The 16282-nt window shown below is 42.7% G+C and overlaps 2 protein-coding genes across 5 annotated transcripts in view; both read left to right on the top strand.

Moving 5' to 3' along the window:
• RPS6KA2 (ribosomal protein S6 kinase A2) overlaps positions 1-5733 on the top strand; it is a 248001-nt gene extending 242268 nt beyond the window's left edge. For all 4 annotated transcript variants that reach the window (XM_072331144.1, XM_072331143.1, XM_072331146.1 and 1 more), the window contains 4 exons: positions 1144-1220; positions 2951-3068; positions 4189-4326; positions 4698-5733. In XM_072331144.1, the coding sequence (XP_072187245.1) occupies positions 1144-1220; positions 2951-3068; positions 4189-4326; positions 4698-4823 (459 nt within the window). In that variant the 3' untranslated portion in view covers positions 4824-5733. The remainder of the gene's footprint in view (positions 1-1143; positions 1221-2950; positions 3069-4188; positions 4327-4697) is intronic.
• MPC1 (mitochondrial pyruvate carrier 1) overlaps positions 1-16282 on the top strand; it is a 222861-nt gene that overhangs the window by 194821 nt on the left and 11758 nt on the right. The window lies entirely within an intron of this gene.

Genomic DNA, 16282 nt, shown 5'->3' with positions numbered 1-16282 from the left:
TACCTGGCAGATGGCTGCTTTACCACTCATCATTTGTAAAATCTGTCAAGGCAACATATTCTGAAACTGTTTTCTTCTAGCAACTGTTTTCTGTGATAAACTTCAAATAGCTGACATCACTACTGGATGATAACCAGGTCAGAGAAAGACTTGCTGAATTTGTACATTTGTTTTTCAAGCATTTTGCAATAATAATAATAATAATGCATCTGATCCACCAGAAGGGGACTAAACTCTTCTTGTGTGTCAGAACTGAAGTTAAGTAAACAGAATGGTAGCTCGCTTTTATGAACAAGTAGAAGATCTGGAGGTGGCTCATGAGTCTTTGTGAGCCAAAGAGAAACACAGCTCTTCCCCTTATCTCAGCAGAGCTCATCAGTCATTGACATTTCACTTGGACCCACAGGGACTCAAGCATGTTTCTTCTGGTATGCATTTGCATAAAATAAATCCATATTACATCTTTGCTGGTCCAGTTGTCCATCCTGTACCAGTCCTGAACCTTCTCAGATCTCTTCTGAGTACTATGATATTTGCTTTCTCAAGGTGGAAAAGTTTTCACACATTAGTTGTTAATTCCCATCTAAATGCGGCCACTTTACTTAAACCAGAAGAAGATAAGCCTTTTAGCTTTCTTTGCAGTTGTAATGCATCTGTACAAGTATGACATAAAATGAGTTAGTGAGCATCCAGTTGCTGTATCAGATTCAAACAAAACTTGGACATGCTTACCACTGTCAGTCAGCCCCGTGCCTGATTCTTCCACAGTGAACTTGGTGACCACTCTGATCAGAGGACACATTTAAGAGTATTAAGAGCTTTCTTCAATAAATGTTTAAAACACTGAAAAAGGTAGAGAGGGTTGCCCTGCTTTGATGGTGAAAGGCAACAAACCACCTCCAGCTTAATCCCTGCAGAGACAGGCCTGCACACTGACCGACCAATCTTGGCCTGAGCCCCTCTGTGCCCCGCACCACTACCAACAGCTGGCTCCTGAGCAGATACCTCTTCAAGCCAGGTGTGAGGGCAAGTCCTGGAAATGTTGCCTGATACAGCCTCTGATCAGTGCTTTTTGCAACACAGAAGCAAAAATTCAGGAATCAGATTAACTTGTATTTTCTCACCCATCTTTTCTTCACATAGGTCCTTAAGCGCCAAGGTTACGATGCAGCCTGTGACATCTGGAGCTTGGGGATCCTGTTGTACACCATGCTGGCAGGGTAAGATGAGAGGTTTTCCTCCAGTGGCTATACTTGAACAGTGATTAAGCCGGAAAGGAGTTTAAGATAGAGACAGCAAACTGCCTGGCCTATTCTGGGAGATGTGTTCAGTTGTAAGAGGCAAGAAAACAAATGCCAAGACTTAGAATTAGAACAAATTTTTCCAAAACATATGAATATCCTTGACACTTTACAAGCCACTTAAGTTTTTAATGGTCTGGGCCCATGAATGTTCACTGAGACTCTGAGTCCTAAAATGTTCACTGACCACTTAAGTAGCATGAAAATATTACACTGGGACAGCAGTGTTGGAATGTATGCCAGATCATGTCCACCTTACCCATAAGAGGAGATTTATTTGTTTCTATTATTACATGTATTTTCCTTAGCTTCATTCTTCTCCTATGATGGTTGTTATTGAGGTATCTGAGCAATTTAAAAGGCTAAAAAGAAAACCACAATAAAAGGAGGTTGGCAGCCCTGCAAGTGGCAGCAGGGTTGGAGCCTGATGATCCTTGAGGTCCCTTCCAACCCAAGCCATTTTATGATTCTAAATGTAATTGAATCTGAAATGCAAGTTACACAGTTGAGGTGTCACCACTGTATCGTGGATGCTTTTGTTCTTCCTTACCAGAGGAAAGCAGTAGGAGCTATTATTTGAACCCATGATGTTATTCTCCTCCCAGCGTTGCTATAAGCAGAGAGTGCTCAGACATGAAGGGCTGGAGCACAGGTCTAGAATACTATTAAGGCCAGGAACAGACAACTTTGGAGTGTCAGCCAGTCCTGAACTCTCAGCGTATCCCTTTAGTGGGAATGGAATAACAGCCTGTATCTTTCTGGGCTGAACTTCTGTGAAATCTGAAGCACTGGTGGAAATGAGAAAATACAGCTTGAGAAATTGAATGTGCTTTTACAAAACAAGGAGATAGGAAGCTGTGGCCAAATCCAAGTATCTGTTTAACAGCAGAAACCAAACTGGTGGGTATCCAGGACAGCAAAGACAGACAGAAGGGAAGGCATACAAATCCCAGACACCCCCCTTCTTCTAAAAGTAGACAGCTGTTTGAGATCGCTGAGTAGAATTTGGCCTGGTATATTTTAGTCAGTTGCGAAATCGGATCAGTTGTCAGTCTGTGAAGAAAAAATATCTGGGCCCTGTACACGTGGCACTGATTTTGTAAGGCTGAGTATGTGTTACTACTGATTTCTGACTGGCTAGATCAGGAAGTTTTTAAAGCACCTATTGCATAAAATCTGTTTTGTCCAGCAAACTTGCATGTTATGATTAACAAAAGATTGCGGAATAGATTACAACCATTTTTTTTTCTTTTTCCTTTTTTGTTTCAGAAATTATTTTATATATTTTTTGCATCATTATTTTTACCTTTCATTCCTGTTATGAAGGTTCCTCTATCAAGAATAAAACAATGTCAAAATGAATACTGAAAAAAAAAAGCCGGTGTAATTTTAATAAAGTATATGTTGCCTTCAATAAAACTGAGAACATAATAGAAATTTGATACTAAAAAAAATGCAGGACATCAGTCTTTCCTCTGCAAAACAACTTAATATAAGGAAACAGTGCACTGCATCTTTTGAGTGAAAATGAAGCAACCATGTCTGTGGTTCACTCAGGAAGAAAATCCCTGTTGAAATCTACGACATTTATCACTAGATCCTAGAAATCCAATACCTGCAAATTCAACTTTTCCTTTTATTTTTAATAGGTTCACTCCATTTGCAAATGGGCCAGATGACACCCCAGAGGAGATTCTGGCCAGGATTGGCAGTGGCAAATATGCTCTTACTGGAGGAAACTGGGATTCAGTATCAGATACTGCGAAGGTCAGTGGATACTTCCTGATATTTTTTTCCTATCGTCTTAAATGGGCTGGAGGTCTGCAGTTGTAACCAACTTAGAGAGGGTCAGAAGGGTTATTGCTCAGTGCCCTGTTTATGTTCATACCACTCTGCACAAAATAGTGTTTGGACTTTTAGTAGTTATTTTAATTAAACTAGGGCATAACATAGCACCTTCAATTGGAAATGCTCTCAAATTAGCACGCAGCTCTTCTGTTGTGCAACTGAACTTTGAAGAGAAGCACAGGGTAGTCAATGCCATGAACTCGCGGTTTATATGTGAGCCACCTTTTTGGTCCTCAAAGCTAGGTCTGAGCAGGCAGTTTATAAACAAGCATTTTTAACTCCTGTACTGTCTGTAGTTGAGGCCACACATCTATCACAAAGCCTGGAAACCCCAGGAGCTGGAATTAAAACTGATGCTGAGACACACAGATCTATGCACTGGTCTGTGAGATAGCTGAATGGGCGGGAAAGCTGTTGAGCTTCCAGTTATCTGGCATTGATTAGAAACTTTGACACAGTTTATGTGTTCCTCCAGGAGATTTCAGTTTTACCAGCTGGCGTTATCAAATGGGAAAACAATCATATATTCAATCACAAAGCTGCAGTTAATCCTAGTGACTTACTTGCCTCCAGATGGCATCCTCTCTAGGCAGTTTATCACCTTTATGTAGTCACCATAATAATTATCACTCAGTAAGCTGGATACCTGCCACGTTATTTTTCAATTGTATTACCATTTGAGAATTGGTTGTTACACCTGAACATTTCAGAGATGAGACTCCTGGGGTTGAGTCACCATCCCTGGATGTGTTTAAAAACCATTTGTATGTGGTGCTCAGGGATATGATTTAGCAGACGGTTGTTAGAGGTAGGGTAGTATAGTTAGGTTGTGGTTGGACTCGATGATCTTTAAGGTCTTTTCCAACCTGAGTGATTCCATGATTCCATGATTTTTATTTAAAAAATATAAAGCATTTCTAAAATGCAGCCCCCTCTCATTTGTACAGGCTGGTGATAACGATGTCATTGGGAAGATCTTATTAAATCCTTCTTATTAATTACTTCTTCCCTTCTACTGTTTTCTTCCTTTTGAACCCAGGATATTGTGTCTAAGATGCTTCACGTAGACCCTCATCAGCGTCTCACAGCAGTTCAAGTGTTGAGACATCCATGGATAGTGAACAGGGAGTATCTATCTCAAAATCAACTCAGCAGACAGGATGTTCACCTGGTGAAGGTATGTCCTGCACTCCTGAATATCCCTATCTGGACGAAAGAGCTGGGATTTTTGTAGACATTCTGGAAAGGGAGAGAGGAATTGGGAAAATAGTTTGCCACAGAGGTGAAATTTAATATGGTGCTGCACTAAAAGTAAAGCTTTTGGACTCATCATCTGCTTGATATTGTTAGCTTTCAGCTGCATTACAATGAACTGGTGGGGCTCTGTGTATGTACTGCTGCCCACTGCTTTGGATCAGACTCCAGCAGACACTGTTATCATTTAATGGAAATTGGGCCTGCACCCAGGGGATTGGACTGGGAAAGGGAAGGAAGAAGCATCAAAGAAATGAATTTTATCTCAACGTTTTCTCTTTCTCTGTTGTACAGGGTGCAATGGCAGCCACTTACTTTGCTTTAAACCGAACACCTCAGGCACCAAGGCTGGAGCCTGTATTGTCCTCCAATCTGGCTCAGCGGAGGGGCATGAAAAGACTTACCTCAACCAGATTGTAGCATTACCCCCAAAAGGCCTCTTTGAAAACCCACCGTTTATTATTTGAGAGATTCATCTTTACTTGGTTAGTAGAACTTTTTGGACAACTTGCACATGAAATCGCCGGAACTAGCAGAAGTACAGCATAAGGCAGCCTGCCTTTCCTCCATCATTTCTTTTACATTCCAGCCAGGATCCTGAGTTTAACAACTTCACAAAGATGTGCCAATTTTGCCGGTAGCTCTGTTTCCTTACTGAGATAAAGCCAAATAAAGTAGATATGCTCCATCCCTCCCTAGAAGAGTCTTTAAGATGTTCTTCAGGAACATAGTTTTCACTTTTCTTTTTTTTTTCAAGAAAAGCACTTTTTGTAATGAAGATGCAGTCGGGTTTGAATGTCCTCAGCAGTTCCCACAAGCATCACGATGAAGTGCTTGGCTGGTCGCCTACTGGTCTCCACTCACCCCAGGAGGACTGAAGGCTGCAGAGACACATGGATAATACCTTACTGGAAATAAATGCTATACAGCATGAAGGAGAGCACGCTGTCTGTGATGGAAACACCTGATTTTGGGAAATCGTTTGCACTTTGACCCTGTCCTATCTGGAACAAAGTCAGCAGAGCTCAAGGAGGAACGTATGTGAGCTTGACTTTGGTGGAGGTCAGGTCTTTTGAGAGCAGAAAGTCTCTGAGAAACATAGGCCTCCAAGGGACTATCGGGTCCCATAGGACTGTGGGAAAGCATTTGTCTGAAGTAGTGGGGTAGGAGCCTATGGATGAGAGGTGACAAAGGTGTCTGGTCTCAGCTCACAAGGAGGCTGGCTGCAGGCAAGGCCACCACCGCTCCCTGTTGGGGAGTGCTTGTTTCTGAAGGATCCAGCCAACTCTGTCACGAGCTTTAATGATAATAAATCAGGAGGAGAAACAGGATGATGCTGTGCTTTTATATTTATATAAATATATATACACGTGTATATTTATATATATATATATATATAAATCTGCACCCTAATGCCTGGATTTTTCAGGTTCAGGGAAATAAAACCTGGTTGAGAAGGTCTCAACAAAGTGGACCTTTTTTCTCATTCCCTGAGCTACTTTTTTTATTGTTTTTCTTACCCATTGTGGCATATGGTGATCACGAGCTGCCCGGGATTCTTCTTTATAGTGCTTTTGTTTTGTTTCCTGAGTGAATTTTGTCACTTCAGATGCTTTGTGGGAGAAGCTAATGTGCTATATTGGCTTTTTGTCTATTTTGAAGGGAGAAAAAAAAGAAAAACGTGAACATGGAGCTTTGTATGCTACAGGTGACAACTGTCTGGCTGGGTAGTGGTGCGCTATGGTGCCATGTGAAATTGCCAGGTCATGGCATCAGTGTCCAATGGGACGAGGAGTTGCATTTGCTATAGCAATATGCTTCCTAAAACTGTGTTCCAGTGTTAACAGAACTTTGTTTGTTTGCATTAGTCTATTTTTGAATTTAAATTTATTCTTAATAATTTAAACCAATATTTAATGTCCAGGTTTATGTGCTGTGCACACAGGAATGCTGCAAAGCAGCTCTTCTTGAAGGCCTTCTCTTTTCTAGAATAAACAATGCTGTGAAAATTCACACAGAGGATGAATTGGCTTGAATTGCTGTGTGGGAACATGCACAGGTGTGGCTATGTTTATTTACAAAGCAGCAGGGAATGATGTGCTTAATTCTCTACTCCGGCTAAGCTATGCTCAGTGTCAGCTATTTGCTGCTTTTACACTTTTTCTCTCATTAGAAGTTAATTAAATGTCATACATTTCTGCTGTCAAGGTGCTGGGAGAAGTCCTGACTGATACAGAGATGTTCTGGTCAAGTCCCTGGATGTGAGTTCTGTCTGCAGGAAGGCAAGGTGGCACAGGGATGCTGAGGGTACCTGGAGGGAGGGCTGGACTTTCTGGTGTCCCAGTTGATTTGAACTGTTTCCACAAAACGTCTTTTTAAAGTGTCATCATTGTGCATGGGTAGAAAAAGTGCTGTAAATGCTAGGTACAGTTTTTGTCTCCGCTAGAAATTTCCTGGCATCTTTCATTGGTTCGATTTGATTTCTCTTCACAGTCATTGGAAACAGTCTGATCCCTTCTTGATGTACTCAGTCTTAATTTTTCGAGCTTTTTTTTCCCCCATCTGTTTGTGTTGTAGGCCAAGCTTACAGGATGCTGCTCTTCCAGGAGTTCAGTAGTTTGAATCTCTTCCTGGTTGAGCCCTTTCTAGCCCACCAGCTATCACCCATATCAACCATACAAGGTTGGGGCCATGTACAGAAAGCTACATGTTGATGCTCATTAATTATTTTCATTTATGAGCCTACCAATTACATATGATGATATTTGATTATCCGGATTTTCTTGCCATTGCATCCAGATGTATGTGTGTGTGTGTGTGTGTGTGTGTGTGTGTAAATACACAAAAAGGTGCAGTCCCAATGAGAATGTCAGTATAGTCAGTGTTTGATGCGATGCTGAGGAGCTGTGTTTGTGACATTCTCAGCAATCTGATGCTGAATACGGGAGTGGTTGCCCTAGGTGTGGATAGGCACATGCACAGCAAGCAGCTGTGCCTAGGGGAGAGGTTGTGTGGGGTCTGCACCCCATCCCAGCTGTGCAGCCCTCTGCACTCCTCCACAGATTGCATACACATACTTATGCCACCAGTGATGTTCTCATGAGGGTGTTTTGACCTGTTTTGGTCAAAGTGAATCAAGTTCATCCACTCCCACAATTGGTCTGGCTGATGCAGTCATTTGGACTGAAACACAACATATGTTTAGCTGCTAAAAATCTAACAGTCTCTTTGAATTAGGGAAAAAAACAGCACCACAGAATCACCAAGGTTGGAAAAGACCTACAAGATCATCTAGTCCAACCATCCATCCATCCATCATCTTGCAGGTTATTAGTCCACACCACGAACTAGTGCCTTAGGCTGTTAAAAATAACATATTTCAATTTCTGAACTATCCAAGTGAGCAAAGCAATGGCAGTCCAAGGCATGCTCAAGCGCCTCCGTCACACAAAATCAGAACTGTCCTTCAGTACAGCAGAGCAGGCTGCCCAGTGGCAGAAGGCATCTCTTGAGTGCCTAAAGGGCTTGTTATGCCACTGCTCTGCAGTTTCAGTCAGCATGTGCCAGTGCTGATGCTAAAAGAGGGAACCACTTGCTTTCTTTTGACCTTAGCTGCTCGTCCCTTATCCAGGTCATCACAGGGCAAAGCAAGCGTTTGGCATCTGAGCAGGCAGGGGATGGCAGAAAGGCACCAAGGCACCAGCTCTGCTGTGACATGTATTTGCATGGGGCATTAGGGCCTTCCACTGAGCTGAGTGCAGGCAATAGGCTTTGTAGACAAGACGCTTACCCACACCAGGTTGTGCACGCAGAGCTGGGAGCCAAATCCTGGCTTCAAGGAGTGTGCCACAAGTCTGTGTAAAATGCCAGTAACCAGAAGGTGTTTGCGTTCAGATGATGCGCTGTGGGGAAATGGTGCTGACTGTGTGTAATTTTGCCACTGTGGAGATTGTAAAGAAGAAATCCTGAGGTTTGTTGTAAATCATCAGTTTTCACAGAGGAAATTCCTGATTTTATAGAGTGATCCCTGGCAGGAAGAAGGCAGACAAACATGGAAGGCAAAGCAGATTACTGTAGCAGAAAAGAGGTATCTAAGTTTCCACACAAAAATGGTTTTCATTCAGGTCTGTTGAAGCTGTATCTATGGAATTTTCTAGCAAAATATGCCAAAGCAAACAATCAGAAGCAAAATTCCCTTGGAGAACATCTGTGGACTGTTCCTTAAGTGACAGCCAAGGGAGATCCTGACATCTAAATCCTAAAAGATACACAACTAGGCCAACAAGCTTAGATATCCTTTAGATTAAAATACAAAGGCTTAAAGTAATGCTGATGTCTTAGTACAGTTTGTAACAAAGAAAAATGTGCAAGCCCATTCCCATCTGTCCATTTGAAGCACACATCCAAACTGCATAGAAGTATGTGCTCCCTGCCCTGGCCCCACCACAGCTGCCCACAGCAGGCACAAGGAAGTTTCTGAAAGTAAAAACTTGAGTATTGTTACTCAGAAAGTGAAGATAATAAATGTGTATATAACCAAAATTCTCAGCATTTAGGTGAGCAGTGGGTAGAAGCCTGTGCAGAATGAGAATGTTACAGAACAAGTAAAGTCACACTAGTACCCAGAGACAAATCTTAGCTACAAGCTGTATGCAAGATTAGGAAGGCTAGACATTGCATTCCTGCATGCACGTGAATGACAGTGTGCTCAGGACAGACAGCTAACCAGGCATCTGACTGTGTATACAAATACTGAAGGTCAAAATGTAAGAATGGGGCATCCTGCATCACCCTGTGCTGTGTTAACTGTGATGGTCAGTGTGGAGCTGTATAACCACTATTCTTGCTTAGGTATACGTGGCTGTAGATTCTGCTTGTGCAGAAAGTGTCACCTAAATGGATGTGATGCTCATAATTTTTAGAGAAAATGGGGGACGTGCATGCTTTTTTTTGGATGAAGTGGAATTCTGAAAGGGGGAGTTGGAAACAGGCCTTTGGAAGTGCAGAAATTGAAAAAACAGTTGCTAAAAGATTGTTTCTGATTGTTCCTTGTAGCCAAACCTTGCCCCTCCTTACTGTTGTATCAGTACCTTGTTCGGTAGGCAGCTCAGGTGAGATGTGAGGCAAGCCCTGAGCAGTATCCTAATGGTGAAGTGGGACCGCTGGGTAACAAAGTGTGCAGGGGGTACCTGGGCAGTACCAAGGGAATCTGACAAAACACAGACCATGATTTAGCACTTTGTTTACAGGCTCCACGTTGATGTTTACAGTGATTTCTGAGGCTTGTGCTTTTTATGTTTTCTGTATGAGAAGGGCAGCTGGTGTACAGATATTTATTATGTTTTACCAGCATTTCTGAATAGATTTTTTTTTTATAGTAGTACATGGTTTTATGAAGTGTAATATTTTTATAGCAGATTGATGATCTTTGGACTTTCTATATTGTTACACACAACTGCTTGCAAACAAGCTCTTTACTCCCCTTTTTCTGTGCACTGTGTCCAGAGCTGCTGCTGTTGTGCTGCTGCCATCAGCTGCTGCTCCTACAAGCTGACGGTGTTGTGAAGCCACATGAACAGACTGCAAAAAGCTGTGAGCGGATGGGAAGGTGGGCAGCGTGCTGGGACTGGCCAGAGGGCTGGGTGCTGAGCTGAAGCGGGCAAGGACTGGTTGTGTGGAGGTGCCTCAGTGCTCACCTGTCTGTACTCTGTTGTTTTGGCTTGGCATGCCTATCTTTTCCTTCCTTTCTAAAGAAATAAAAAATAAAAAATAAAAAGAGGGAGAGAGAGAGAAAGGGATCCTGCTTGGTTTTGCATGATGATTTTCCAGTCCCCAAGTCTTCCTTCTCCTCTTCTGTTTCCTCCTTTAACACATTCAGGCTCAGGAGCAACCCAAGCTTAACCAGTGTTTGTCACACACAGTTGTGCAGAGGACATGGTTAAAAGTCACTCCTGTCTGAGTAGCACCTTGTTCACGGGCAATACAACTGCAGGTTGAGCGCATCAGACAGTAAGAACAGTAAATAGCAGGTACTAACAATAAAAACTAATGTCTGAAAATCACAAGCATGGATTTTTCACTAAAAGCTATGGAACAGAACAGAAGAGAAGAATTTTTGCCTATGACCAGCTATTCAGATTGACCACAGATTGCTTGCAGTGCACTAGCTGCTGAAAGTGCTGTCCACCCATTTTCCAAGTGCAAGGTAGAAGTGGATCTCTATCCATTCATCCAGTTGGACAGGATTGCTATTTGTAGTGCTCTCACTGGATGTTTTCTAAACATCCAAAGCTGGCCTGAGCCCAGTTCAATTCTTTGCTGGGGAAATTAGTCTATAACAAGGCTGGTGAGTCACAGCCTGTGGTGAGGGTGCATGCTTTGCTGGGTTGGTACACTCCTGCCTGTCTGACTCTTCCTGTCTTTCAGGTTCTGCCCTCACCAGCAAAAGCAGCCATGGTCACAAACCTTCACACCTTCCTACTGCAAAAAAAGTGGGCTTGAATTCTAATGTTAGCCTCCTTGTTAAGACATGCAGGCAATGTGATTTCCAGTGCATTTACTCAGACTTTCTGATTATCATGCTGTTGTCTGGGCTTCCTCCTTCTGCTTACTGTAAACTCTGCAATAATCAGTTATATGCTTTACTTATCCATTCAGCCTGACTGCTTCTTCAGTTGTGAGTCAGTGTCAAGAGTGAAGTGAAAGTGTGTATTTCCTTAGCATTTGGCCTATACATGCCAGTGGACTTCAGGTATGAATCTCCACCGTTATTACCTGAGCAACGCAACCAAGTGGGACACAGTAGAGATGTCATCCCCAGCGTCTGTCACTGCCTCCCCCTGGAGTCAGAAGCCGGGTACTGAGAGATTGTTACCGGGTTAATACATATGAGAACCACCAGAGGGCCTCGAATAAGCAGTTTACCAGCACGAATGAAACCTTCCAGTACAAAGAGGTTAAAAAGGCTTAAATCTTGAATAAGTTCTCCGATTAGAATGAAGCTATTTTAATGAGTGTGACAAAATAGATCACAAAACCTTCGGCTCTTAAATTCCTCCAGTACCTGGAGCAGTGCCCCTGAAGCATGAAGTGGCACAAAATGCATTGATCCCATCAGGGTACCCTTACGTGGGGTGACAGTCCCCTGTTTAGCCCAAAGAGTCTGAAAGAGCCTGTACAGACGGAAGCCTCTGCCATGTTCCCATGAGGTGGGGTGTGTGGGTTTGGCCAACATCTGTCTGAGGAAGGAGCTGATGGGGCTCCCTGCATTGCAGCACCCTTGGCAAGCACTGGAAACACAAGGTAACCACATGGTGCAATGACAGTGTTCACGCTGTCTCCTCCTGAGTTTTATGAAGGAATGTAGCAGCTGTGCTGTGTAGGTTGGAAAACCTGACCTCTGCACAGCCTTCAGGAAGGGCACTCTGGGTAGAAAGAAGGAGTCAAGTCACAGGCTGCTGGCATGATAAGGGCATTCCACTGCTCCAGATTTCCTGTTGTTAGGGTTATGTTGAACTTCCATGCTCCTGCATAGCTAATTCTTCCCCTCCTTGTTACCCACGTGACAAAGCTTGGCACACAGAGCAGGCCTTGAGCTCCACTCCAGGCATGAAGCCTGTAGCTTGGTGTATAGGCTTGGATCAGCCAGGAATTGCACAGCTTTGGGGCACAGGCTCTCATGTTTACATTATAAGGCTCTACGTGTAATAAATAAAGATATCCTTTCAAGTCCTTGAGATCTGAACTGTAGCCTTAACGCTTAATATTAATGTTTATTAGGAAGATCAGTACTCGTATAAAAGAGGACCTCTGACTTTTGGGCACGTGAGTGTATGTGTCTGTTTTCTTAAAAGCATGCCTATTTGCATCAGTGACTTTTTTTTTCTGCTGGACTTTGTATGAACCTAAATGACTCCCTGTTGAGTCCTGAGTGACCTTGTAGAAGTCCACCAGGATCTATCATTTATTTCGCTTTGATCCCAGCAGCTTTGGAAAGGACTTTGGTATGTTTACCTTCAAGTTACTCATCTTGTATGCCCATGGTTTGTTTATCCGCTGTAGCCCACTGAATTCTCCCCCCCTTTTTTAACCTGTTAAAGAAATAGGCCAAAGGTGATTTTATGGCCCCTATCTGGGTAAGCATCACCAATTCCATCAGAGACAACCTTTGACTTTCTCTTGTAAGTCAGCAGCATCCCAGATACTGTCATGCTCTCACCAGTCACCAGCAAGCGGAGAAATCTCAGCCCACTGAGACAAAAATTAGCTCCACCTGAAGCAGATTTAACACCACTGAGGATACAGCAATTAAACCAAAGACAGCCCAGGTGTAATCACAGCCTTCTGATTCAAGAGTGCTCAGCTGCTTCTATACATCCAGGCAGTTGCATTGGCATTATATGGTTTTTATGTTTTTGATGGGTTAGAGGCTGGACTTGATGATCTTAGTGGTCTTTTCCAACCTTAATGTTTGTATGATTTGATGCTATTAGTGTTCAAGGCTTTCTAGGTGAGTTATTCCTTAGCAGAAGAAGGACTGGAAGCAGTGAGAAGCACAGAACTGTTCTGATCCACCAAGACTGACACCCCTTCCCATCCCCCAAGCCAACCCCCAGCCTCAAATGGGAAGAGATACAGCATATATAAGCAATATAAGCAATGACATTATTTGTGGTGAAGCATACTTGAAATTTGTCCTTTTGTCATGTTCTACTGAACTGACATTCAGTCAGCTCACTAGTGACCTGTGATTTCTGAGGAGAGGGTTATACAGCTAAAATGACTGTCATTAATTAACAGTGCATCTGAACTTTGATCCCTTCAGTTTCTGCCATCGAGCAGACACTTGATTTCAGTCTCCATGCAAGTCTGGGGACATTTTTATAGGGTAAAACTCCTCGAGGTAGTCATTCAAAGCTTGAGAGAAAACTACTGTGTCTGTTTCTCCTTATGAAACACGTATGTTTCACCACACAGTTTGCAAAGTGTGAAACCTCCCTCACAACATCAGCCAAGCTGTTCACGATATGTCATGTCATCATTCTCCTTCCTCAGAAAACTATTTTTACCCTTTGATTTTTCAATCCAGCTGGAATACTCTCCAGTTTCTGCTTTACAGCCCAGTTCAGCCCTTCTGGGAGGTGTGGCCTGCCAGGTGAGCGCTGCCAGTCTGCCTGCTCTGCTCCACTGAAGATGACAATTGCAGCAGTAAAACTACATGTGACATTTATATGATGTTTAACTGTAAAGGAAGATTCTCCTGCCTGTGTGAAGGAGGAGAATTTTGCAATGTGGTATTGCAAAAAGAAGTCTTCTTACCCTAGCAGCCCTGATTTTGCAATATACAGTACAGAGTGCACCTGACTGAACAAGCACTCCTCAACCCTTCCTCCTCAAACACAAGCAATTGCTTGAAGGATGCCAGCTATGCAGCACGGTGATATTAGAAACAGCAAGGTAGTCATCTTCCTCATAAGGATCGGATATGGACCAATGTGGCAAAACCTGCCTGATTCTAAGCAGCCTTACCTATACACACTTATATTTAAAAATAGAGCCTGAAATGGCCTCCTTTGAAGCACTGTTAAATAACTAAACTGCAGAGATGTTCTTTAGCCCAGAAAAATAAATCTTAAAATACTTAGTCTTCACAATGGTAAAAGATCAGATAAAAACAGCCAAAACTATGAGAGGTGAATACAGCATGAAATAGGCTTAAATAATTCCAGCCGCAGATCTGGCTGGCTGTTTTATTGCATGTGACTAATTTAGGACTCACCCGAGAGAAGCCACATCTTCCAGCTGCCCTGCAGCTCTGCCGCCTTCAGCACACAGCAGGCACACTGAGTGCTGCCTGAGTAGGGTGCACCCTTTGTCTACAATTGCTTGGTTTACAGGGATAAAAACTGCCAGGAGGAAACTGGGTTTAGGCAATGGCTTTACCATAAGCTTAAGTATGGAAAGGTACAAGAGTATTTTGTTTGGTTGGAGTTTCTGTACTTACATCCAACAGACCATGACAGGGTCAGAGTTTGCTCAGTATAGTTTAGAACAGTGAGAATAAAAGTTTCTCATGTTCAGACCTGCCTGACCCATAACAGTGACAGCTGAGTCTTTCTGCAGGGAAAGTAGGGTAAGGCGGCAATAATTGCACCAACTACCAAAAATAGCTTATGTTCGATGCTGACAAAATACTTATGTTCTTCATTATAGAACTCTTGCTTCAGTTCCTGCTGCCCAACTGTTTCTTGGCTGCCCAGTTACAATACTCAATGACTTTAGTTGTTAATTTGCTGATACTGACATTCTAGCAATCCAAATTCTTTTTTGGATGCATTTTGCATCTATTTTACTCTTCCCTTCTCAACCTTGCTGCTCACAATTCCCACAACACAGTGTTCCTTTGGCCATTTATAAATGTGGGTCTGTCTTCTTTGCTGTGACTTTATAAATATTATATCACTGCCTTCTTATCAGCACCTCCTTGGCGTTTATGGTTTTTGATCCTTGCTCCAACTTCAGATCCTACTGAGAGCTGCAGATGAAGAAATACATGTAGCTCCACTATGTAAAAACCTAACTGATCAGGTTTTGCAATGAGACTGATTAGCTGACAGATTCATTGTGAGATCTGCAACCTGTGGGCTGCTGTATTTCTCGAGGCTGAGAAAACTGTCTGCATATTTTAAAATGTCTCTAAAACAAGACAGAGCTCCTTCTGTCTTCTTTTAGACAGAAGGTAAAGTGATTTACCTGCTATACACTTCAGTTTTCTTTAATATTAAGCCTATTTCCACTAGGATGTTTCTGTCAGTGTGTCAGACTGACCATGCATCTTACAGAGTGTATTTATTGTTTACATAAGGCAGCCTGCCAAGTCAGCATTTTAAGGTGCCCAGTCAACTTGAAGTTAGTGCTGTGTGCTCCACATGGAATAACACTTCTCAAACAGCACGCCAGCTCCTAAAGATAAAGCATCTGTTATGAAAGATAAAAAGACAAATGCAGATGTCACATCAAGCTTTGCTCTAGCTTGGCTCCATTTGATAATGCAGGCTAACTAAATGTCAGTCAATGGCTCAAGTCAGTCTTCCCATCTTCCTACCAGAAGACTTGTCTCCACCTTAATGAAGTAATATTTCATTACTACAGAATACTGGGGTAGCAGTTCATCTTCTCATTTTTCTTCACCTATGGAGTTATAATAGCAGGGAAATAATACCCTGCTCAGCTCTGAAGTCACAGTGCGCTTCACAGCCTAAGTGCTGTACCCTTGTCTGTCATGCGGCACTCCAAATTACTTGATCCTTCAGTTCCAAAGCACCATTGCTTTTTCCTGCAGGTGTTTGTTAGTACTTGTGATAGGTATATCCTATAGGGCTGGTATCATGTCTTACATCAGAAGCATGACTGTTGAGTAACATTGGTGCACCACCTCTTCAGTTCTGTGATGTCCGCAACACAACTTTTTTCACTGGTTCCATTGACAGACAGGTAGTACATTCCTCACTCCCAGCCAAAGACATGCTCCCATGGCATGCCAACAGGAAGAAAGAAATGTCCTCAGTGGAGAAAAATGGTAGACCCCCTTACACAGCAACTGGACCCTCATCTGCTCACATCAGGAAGTATGCATTCCTCAACAGTAGCTTTGGGATGTGAAGAACAGGATGGTCCTTCAGCTGGGAGGCTCACCCCTGCTAAGCTGCACACAGAAATGGAGGATTTGAGATACGGCAAATCCCTTCTGAGGGAAACACATCAGCCATTTGATAAGCAGAGCTATCAAGCCAATACCACACCTTTCATAGACAAAATCTGAGGTACTGTGAAAAATTACTAAGGTTTACTCCACCTCGTATATATATATACATGTGTCC

This window comes from Excalfactoria chinensis, chromosome 3 (assembly GCF_039878825.1).
Source record: "Excalfactoria chinensis isolate bCotChi1 chromosome 3, bCotChi1.hap2, whole genome shotgun sequence".
In the NCBI taxonomy this organism is placed as follows: Eukaryota; Metazoa; Chordata; class Aves; order Galliformes; family Phasianidae; genus Excalfactoria; species Excalfactoria chinensis.
The sequence above is the reverse complement of the archived record's forward strand: the minus strand, read 5'-3'. Positions and strand labels throughout refer to the sequence as shown.